Raw genomic sequence first — 9,492 nt, 5'->3', positions numbered from 1 at the left:
CCCCGAAAAGTAATATACCACTTCTAGCTTTTTAGGATGATGGAATTATACCATATCGTTAGGTTATTTATGTGACATTCATTTATGAAATATGAACAAAATTGCGTCAGGCGTTAATGGGAAAATCGTCGGAGAAGAGTAAACGACCTCTTCTGAATGTTCACAGGACGAACGAGTTGTGTCATATTGTTAGGTTATTAATGATACAATTATTTATGAAATGTGATTGAGAAAATTGCTCGAAAAAACGCACCCCATACAGTAAATTACACCTTATGTATTTTTTTCAGAGCAATGATTCAAACTATATTTGTAAAAAAAAATAAGCAAAATCTTTACAGTTATTTTTGAAACAATTTAATTATTTTAAATTTTCATCCTTCAGTAAACTACCCTTATTTTTAGGTGTCGGAGAATATAGAATTCGAAACGATAAAGTGTTATAAAAACTTCATGTCTAGACTTAGGTCCAGGTACGTCGAACAGTATGGCCTCTATTTGAATGCATGTAAAAGCGTGACGAACCAACAAACGAACAGATGGACAGACATCAAAATCACTTTTTCGATATGTGGGGGCGTGAAACTTGAATTCATTGAAATCTCGGATTCAATTTTTATCACTATTACTACAATTTCTTCTTTCGTCGCTTGAACGTGAAAAAGAATAGGAATACAACGACACGTAAGGTGATAATTTGTAATTCCCAGAATTTAATGAGTTACGTTTAATGTGTTGCCATGCTAGAAAAAAAGCTTATGCCTGTTTGTTATATCATTTTAATATAAGTTTTTCACGCTACTATATAATGTAGAAATATGGTATGATTATCGTTCATATTCATTCTATATTTGGAAATATTCGTGTTCCGCATACATAGATCTATAAATTTAGTTACGTTCAACAAAAGCATTCTTGCACTTGTGGATATGAAAAAAAAGAGAGAGAGAGAGAGAAGGAGTCAATACCCTAAAAAGCAAAAAAACAGGCACACACACACACATAAACGATCATTTAACATCAGGTCGATGTAACAAGGGGTAAGAGTAGACAGACTGTCAAGGTCGCGTATGTTCTTCCTGACACACAAACCCGAAGTGAGTTGTCTGCTGTTCAAAAACGGGAAGTAACATGCAAGATTATAAACTGAAAACAATAACTGTTTCCAATAGTACACGTATTCTAATACTGAATAAATACGTCGATTAAAGGATACTACCAATAAATTATTTCCTTATTATATTGTTTCGGTTCTTATTAACCTCAAAATTATACACTTCCTATAATGTTTTGTAAAAAAAATGGGATGGGATGGGATTCGATGTGGTGTCAAAATAATAAAATAACTACTTCTCCGCCACTCTATCCACCTAACCACGGAGGCTACGTTGTGTTGGCTCTTTTTTTTTAAAGAAATAATCTTCATAACCATGTTGCGTATCGCTTCGAACCTTAAGATACGAGTTTTTCTGTTTAATTCTATATTTTCGTACGACATCTTAGTTACAGAAGCTAATTTATATTTGGCAGGCAATCTACACACTAGGTTTTAACCAATAAATGCAACATTTTAGTCCACTATCCAGTTCCTTGATCCAACTCCTCGATTCCCCTACTGAATTCCCTCCGCAATTGTGATCTGCTACTGAAAAAATCCCTAGAAATCATCGTTGTCAGTATACACAAAACCGAGCATAATTTTGTTTTTTGCTTATATTTTTATTATTTTATTATATTTTTTGGAAATATCTCCTTAGATGGATTGCTTTCTATTATCTCCACATACTAATAACTGAATTTTACCCATAAACGTAAGGAAAATGGAATAAATGCGAAAAATCTTGAGTTACAGTATACGCGCAATTTTTTTTTATGGGCATGGGAGTACCTGTTCTATCGAATAATCGAATCGTTATTATTTTTAATACATTTTTATACATAATAATGGTAGTTTTACAATACAAATATCTGCTCTAAGATGCTGATTATACATAATTCCAATATTGAAATTATGATTTACGAGTGTTAAACACAATAAATCATTTTTTCTTGTTTTCAGTTACAAAAATAATCTTCATAAGGAACTTTTATGTAGTTATTTCATTACATACGCGGGCCTACATGTGAAGAAATAGTGGAATTTTCTGTTTCTGAAATTGATAAATTCACAAATGTTTCTTTTCAATTTCTTGTTACATTTTAAATATTGGAATGGGATATTTGTTCTCTACGAACTCGATGTATGTTACCTGCACTTTACATACATACATACACACACACACACACACACACACACACATATATATATATATATATATATATATATATATATATATATATATATATATATAGAGAGAGAGAGAGAGAGAGAAATACTATATATTTTTACTTCCCAACTTGAAATATTAGAAAATTTCTGGTTTCCGAAAGCTAATTGGAAAATGATAATTTGTTGCTATCTAACTTTCCTCTACAGGAATTGAAATGAAATTTTTGCCGGTTAGGCTAAAGGAGACGGTGATGATGAGTAATGAATGAAATGGTGGAATGAAGAAAGTGGGAGGAAACGGGAGAACCCCGAGAAAACCCACGAACACGGTGTTTGTCCACCACAAGGTTCACTGGCAGAAGCAGGGTTTGAACCCGAGACCCCTAGCACCAAACGTGAACGCTCTACCACTGAGCCACCGCGGCCCCTTCTCCAGGAATAGGATTTTATCGCTGAATGTGCAGTTAAATATAGTGGAAAATTTTCCATCTAATATCACAATACGCACAGAGAAAAATCCGTTCTCCGGACAGTGGTATATTGTACAGAAATACGGTATCCTCTTGCTTACTATAGAAATCAATACAGAGCATACGTTATCCGAATGCTACATAGGCACTGCCCTTAGATGTTACATCATGCTGTTGCAGGATGTCTTACATCTGACAGTTTTCCGTATATCACATACATATATTTATGTTACCTTCGTCAGCTATATGTTATATACGTCCATTTGTATGTGAGATCCTGACCGCCTACATTGTTTTATACAGAAAGTACGTATAGATGGAACACTTATACAGAAAGTATTATAAAACATGCGCCTGCTGTACGTTAAGTCCAAAAACTACATTAATTACGCATGTAACCTATCTTTTTAAGTACGCCACCTACATTTTTTTTTCTCAGTGCGTAATATCCAAAATTGTCCGGATTATGAAAGTTTTTTTTTTCACTTGTTTCTACATCGCGATGAAAATTTTCCGATTCATGAAAATTCCTTTCAGTTGTTACTACAGAGCAATAAAACTTTCCGATTCACAAAAAGTTGTTTTACTTTTTGCTTCAAAATGATGAAAATTTTCCGACTCATAAAAAGTTCTTCAATTTTTCCATACAAGACAGAAAATATTTCGATTCATGAAAAAATGGTCCACTTGTTCTTACATAGTACTGAAAATTGTCTTATCCGATCCTTTAAACGATCTATCACTTTTTAACATTCCTATACATGATTTCCATCAATTTTATGAATACTGAGGAACTGTCACTTGATCACTGATATTTGTTAAGAACGGAAAATTTTCCGGAAAAATATAGAAGAAAATTTTCGACCTCACATCCCGGCTAAACAATAATGTAGGAATACTGTATTGACTTGTTGTGATTATATTCTTGCAAAATAGCGTCATTACGTCATCTTTTTCCATTCCACCATCGAAGAACAGAGTTTCATAGTAATTGGGGGGCTGTATCGACAAATGGAGACATGGCATGTAGAAGAACTTGTGAAGGGGGATTTGGCATTGTTTATAGCGGGCCATGTTCTTTGTGAACTTTTCCCAGGCAAAGAATGTTATTGGATTTTATATATGCTACTCTTTTAAATTGGTAGTGGAAGGTGAAAAGTATATCCAGCGCTTAATTTGGATTTCTTAGACATCACACTGCCACGCCAAACTGTCGGCCTTTGTTGAAAGTATTGTCTAGGAGATGCTGTTGTTTCGCTATGTACAGATTTTGCCAAACCATTCGTTGTGAAATCAAATATATCACTCTGCAACTACATAGGAGAGGGTTAAAAGCGGCACTACGAAAAAAAATAATTCAGCAGCTACCTTTGAATCTTTCCTTCCGCCGTGTAAAACACATTAAACATGGGTGAAATATTTTTATTGATATCTCACGCTATTAGAGTAGATTGTTACATACTCGGATATATAGTAGCATGACTCCTGATGTTATTGATATAACAAAACAATTTACAATACAAGATGTCCCAAAAGTAATGGTGAAAATTAAAACCACAGATTCCTGGCACCAAAACAAGAGGAAATGTTTATATTACCAGGTTGACTGCCAAGGCGATTTGAGGGTACTGCTCCCAGGAGGCCATAAATTTCTTCTTATCTTTGGCTCAATTATGGATAGTCATGTCACATTTTTGTCGCGATATTTTGCTTCTCCCGAAAATGTACCAATGGAAGCCGAGCACCATATGTCATGCTCATGGTCTGACAGTAATTTGTGACAATACCTGAATAGGTTAGTAATTTGTGATATCAAACATGAGCATCATATATGGTGCTCATGGCCCCACAGAAAAATAAGGTGAGCCACACATATGATGCTCATGACAGTCAACCTGTTACATATAGTCCGGAAATGGATAGGGGTAGAGTTAGACAGCTTCGAATGTTTGGGGGGAAAGGAACTTCACACCTGGCATCGGAATAATGATAGGAGCTAGGAAGAGGGTTCGGAAAGACATAAAAATCATATCGGCTTGACATGTTACATGTGACATATGTTACATAACTGCGCCAGAGATTCTCCATACGCCATTTAGGGCTTCAACGAATGTCTGTACGGCAGGGGTAATGAAACGGTGCAGTAAGAATGGAAACTATACAGAAAAAAGTTGTTATTTATGGCATGAGTGCACGCACTTCTACAATGGGAGTCAAAGCAAAAATCACTTTGCATGATTGCATAATCTCAATGGAAAGTGGTGTACCAGGATCTTGGTTAGAAGATCACAAAGTAAATGTAAAGTATTTAATGTTTATGAATAATACAATCTTGTTCAGCAGTTATGTGTTATTTCTGTTCTTATTTGCAAGACATGTAGCAATGTTGTGTTGTTAGTATGAAACAAAAACATGCCTTACGTGTGCCGCAGCTTTGCAACACTTTTACGATTACTTTGTACACTGGCGTCACATGTTACTTCACTTCATGTCTTCCTTGTGGAGTTTCACTTGGTAAAGTGCACACTTTCCATCCCATATTTGTATCTTATTATACTTCTAAAATGTAAGATCTCGATACATTTACATTGCTTGAACAATCCTCTTGTGAAATCAGGTAACATATTTCTTCCGTAGATTTTTACGAATTTTGGACCCCATAAGAAGGGATAGCATTCCAAAATGTTTCCCGTTTCACCATATTTGGTTCAGATGCGACTCTTTTTCATTAGTTTCTGCTCTCTTATTTTTGTTTTAAATGCAGCATACACATCCTATACTATTAGTTAATAAGATAGTGGGTTTGAAAGAGAGCCATATTATGCTCTATTGCTTGTTTACTTAACATCATTCTTGGGAAGTAACGTAACGGAAGTAACAAGTTACTTTATGTAACGTTTCCTAGTAACAGGTTACATTTTTCCTAAGTAACTGTAACTCTGACGCGTTACAAATTTTTAAGTAACTTACCTGGTTTGCGTTACTTTTTTCGCGTTACATTTCAGATGAGTATATGCCTACAATATATGTATATTTTTTGGAAACAAATATTTCTTCCCTGTAAGTTAGTTTCTCAGAATGGAACAATGGTGCATGAACTACGTATGTCAGTGACCGAAACACAGAGAAACAAATAAGATCTTAATACCATTTGCTGTTTTAGGAAGATGAGGACAGTCTCAGGGAAATCACGTGTACTAATTGCAAGCACCTGGAAGATTTTGTCATAGATTTTGACAGCTCTAAATCAATACATTCAGTGAGTGAACTACGAATGCAATGGTACTGGTAGTCTATTTTACTTTGATTAGTGTTGTTTTTATAAAGATGGACAACGAAATTATAGAACATTTGAAGGAATACTTTTTCTTGGAAGCTGAGGGTGGTAGACAAAATTTAAAGGTAAGGTGTCAAGTGTCCCGGCGGGGAATATTTATCCACAATAGGGTGCCATAATTAACGATATACAGTAGGGGTTAATATAAATAAACCGTGTTCTGATGAGTAGGCCTACGTTATTACTAGAAAATAGTTTCTTGATGATATGTAATAGGCCTATTGGAGTTCTTTCAGACCAGTCTGCATATCCTAGAGTCCCATTGATTATACAGTTTGGAACAACTACCTTTATAAAGCATGTTTCGATTTTAGCAAGTTTTGATTCATCCCAAGTTCATGTGTTCTCATTTTATTAGTTGTACTGTAATGCTTCTCTGTATTCTGTATTTTAATTTAACATAACAACATTGTTATTATTATATAATTAGTTTAACAGAATAAGAATAAGCAGCCATTTTTTTTCTAACGCATAGGGATGGGCACGAGTGGAGCTAAAACCTGACTCGACTCGAAACTCGGTTCAAATACAAGTCGAGTCAAAGGTAATTTTCTCGAGTCGAGTAGACTTTGATAACTGGCTCGCTCGTTCAGCTCGTTTTAACTGATTTTGAAATCATGGCTTGATTACACTGAAAAGCGAAAGCCATGAGATGTGTAAGCAGTTATATGGAATACTTTTAGTGTTGCTCACGAGAGGCGACACTGCTCACATCTCGTCTCTCGATAACGAGACCACAAGATATTTCTATAACAAGCTTAGTTCGGCTCGGCTTAACTGAGCCGATGGCTCGAGCCGGTTCGCTTGTGGTAAACCATCCGCTCGAGCCGGCTTGGTTGGGACGAGACACCTGCTCGATTCGGTTCAACTGAACCGAGGGTTCTAGCCGGATCGGTTGGGTGAGCTGTTGGCTCGGCTTATTTCTCGGTTCGGTTCATAGTAATGAGCTGTGAGCCGAGCTGCTCGAGTCGTTGACAATTCTTAACCCGGGCCGAGCAGTTTTGAAGATATTTGGCCAGCACCCTATAACTTTTAACAATATTTGGCTCGAGTCCGAATATTGACCCTAGACCTTCAACCCAAATTCAAAAGCTTGTGAACAATGTCCTTGGCTCGACTCGACTTGAAACTTGACCCGAATTCGAGTCTACCTCACATATCTGTTTCGAGTCGAGTCGAGTTTCAAAGAAAACTCGCTCGAATTCGCTCGTGCTTATCTCTACGAGTAACGCAGTATGGCATTTTAGTCAGTGTTACATTATATGAAAATGTTCATATAGTTGTCGAGTAAGAAATTGTTCTTGCATCTACAAAAAGTGATTCAGAACGTAATAATAATAATAATAATAATAATAATAATAATAATAATAATAATAATAATAATAATAATAATAATAATAATAATAATAATAATAGTAGTAGTAGTAGTAGTAGTAGTAGTATTGGTGGTTGTAGTAGTAGTGCGGAAATTGCTGTAATATTTTTTCACATATTCGAAGTTCCGGAATTAAAAGTAACGCCTTACTTTCGAAGTAGGGTAACAGTTACTTTTAGGGGTATGTAACGCGTTACATTTTAAGGGAAAGTAAAGTAACTTATGACTCGTTACATTTTTACAAGTAACTTACCCAACACTGCTAAATAGCACACCAATATGCAAACTCATATAGTCCAGAATTTAACTTCATTTTTCTCCCTAGTTAATGATCATACACTAATGATCATTACTACGGTTTTTGTTACTCTCACTATAAAATTTAGTCTAATTCTGTTCATTTCTTCGTAAACTTTGAATTTGGTGAGCCATCTGCAGAAGTTAACCCTTTTTATTCTGATAAGTCGCTCAAGAAGATCTATTTTATGCATTTCTTACAACAATAAAAGAACACATTAGTAAGGGTTGGGTTCCAAGTCGACAGGCATAATGCTATAGATATACCATATTAACTTGACAAATAGTGTCGCGTTTCAAGCGCTGCTATCGCAATAGCGTTGACGGCTGCAACTCTGTCTCACTTAGCAGCAGCTGAACCCTTATTGGTTCAACGTGTGAGTGAGTCGAGGGTGTGAGCTTTAGGTCGCATTATTGCCACGTATCAAGACATTGTTTCAGCACTATACCACATATATCGAACTGACTTTACTACATTTTGCAAATTAAATGCTCGTTCCGCATTTAGTTTCCCGACATTCAGCTAAACTGAAACTCTGAAAATATATTCAAATGTGTCTTTGGGGATATTATTATTACAATTATCAATAAAAGTTCTAGTTTTATTTTAGGGAAAACTAAGACAAGCATATTTTTAAGACGAATTTCAAATGCTTTATAACTAATTGTATTATACACTGAAAAGTGTGTGAACAACAATATACATGCAAAAGAGATATATTATATGAATTTCAAGAATGTTTTGATGAGCAATTGATTTAGAATCATCTTTCTCAGAATTATTTTCCATTACATCTTGAATCCAATTTAGATAAGCAGCAACTTTCATGCTATAAATTGGGCCAGTACAGCGATTTTCAGAACCTGCAATAACTCCTACCACTACATTATCACATATTAGAGGTCCGCCTACATCTCCACTACAAGTAGTTTTGGTCCCATTTAACTCTCCAATACATATTGTAGTATTCGGGTCTCTTGATGGAGATTTTTTAAGACAAGTATTCATATCCAATATAGGCATCTGAAGTTCCAATAGCACCGGGGACATTTCACCTTCAAAACTAGTGAGACCCCAACCGACCACAGTACACATACTGTTCGGTGTGACTGCACTAGGAGAATTATCCTTAGGCAAAGTAGCCACAGACAGTTTATCAAAATTTTTTAGTCCCTGTTTAAGTTTTAGAAGCGCAATATTATTATTTGGATGAATATAATCGGGATGTGGAAACACACGAGAAACACTGTGTAAGCTATCAGGCTTCGGCAATCGTTCCTTTTGCCCTGCAACCACATGAATAGATTCGGCTGAATATGTTTGGTATGTAACTCGATCAACAACAACCCGTGCTACAGTAAGAATCCAGTACTTATTGAGGATAATTCCTCCACAATACACTGATCTGTTTTGAGTCCAAACATTGACAACATACTTATATTTCTCAAAATCTGCAACGTTTCCTCCAATAATTCTAGTCATTCTACTGTAATTTCCTGTAGAAGCAGTGCATAAAAGCATGTTTGCCACAAGAATTTTCAAGATATATAACATCCTGCTTTATCTTTGTAATTATTTACCACACAGTCAAGCAGTAATCACACTTTCTCTTCTAAATGCGTAGGAATGTGTCTTAAAAAAAAACACACACATCACATCATATAATGATTTCATGTGGTGGTCGATTGTTTCTAGAAATAAGTGTTGGAGTCCAAATACATGTGAGCACACGCTTGCATGCTT

At 35.5% G+C, this 9,492-nt stretch overlaps 1 protein-coding gene across 1 annotated transcript; it reads right to left on the bottom strand.

Moving 5' to 3' along the window:
- Positions 1-8,379: 8,379 nt before the first annotated feature.
- LOC145684947 (trypsin-like) lies at positions 8,380-9,261 on the bottom strand. Its single transcript, XM_081757300.1, has one exon. The coding sequence runs from the start codon at positions 9,229-9,231 to the stop codon at positions 8,419-8,421; it is 813 nt and encodes a 270-aa protein (XP_081613426.1). The 5' UTR covers positions 9,232-9,261; the 3' UTR covers positions 8,380-8,418.
- Positions 9,262-9,492: the final 231 nt, after the last annotated feature.

The sequence above is a fragment of the Thermobia domestica genome, chromosome 5 (assembly GCF_964235325.1).
Source record: "Thermobia domestica chromosome 5, izTheDome1.hap1.1, whole genome shotgun sequence".
Taxonomy (NCBI): domain Eukaryota; kingdom Metazoa; phylum Arthropoda; class Insecta; order Zygentoma; family Lepismatidae; genus Thermobia; species Thermobia domestica.
This window is presented reverse-complemented; position numbering and strand designations above follow the sequence as displayed.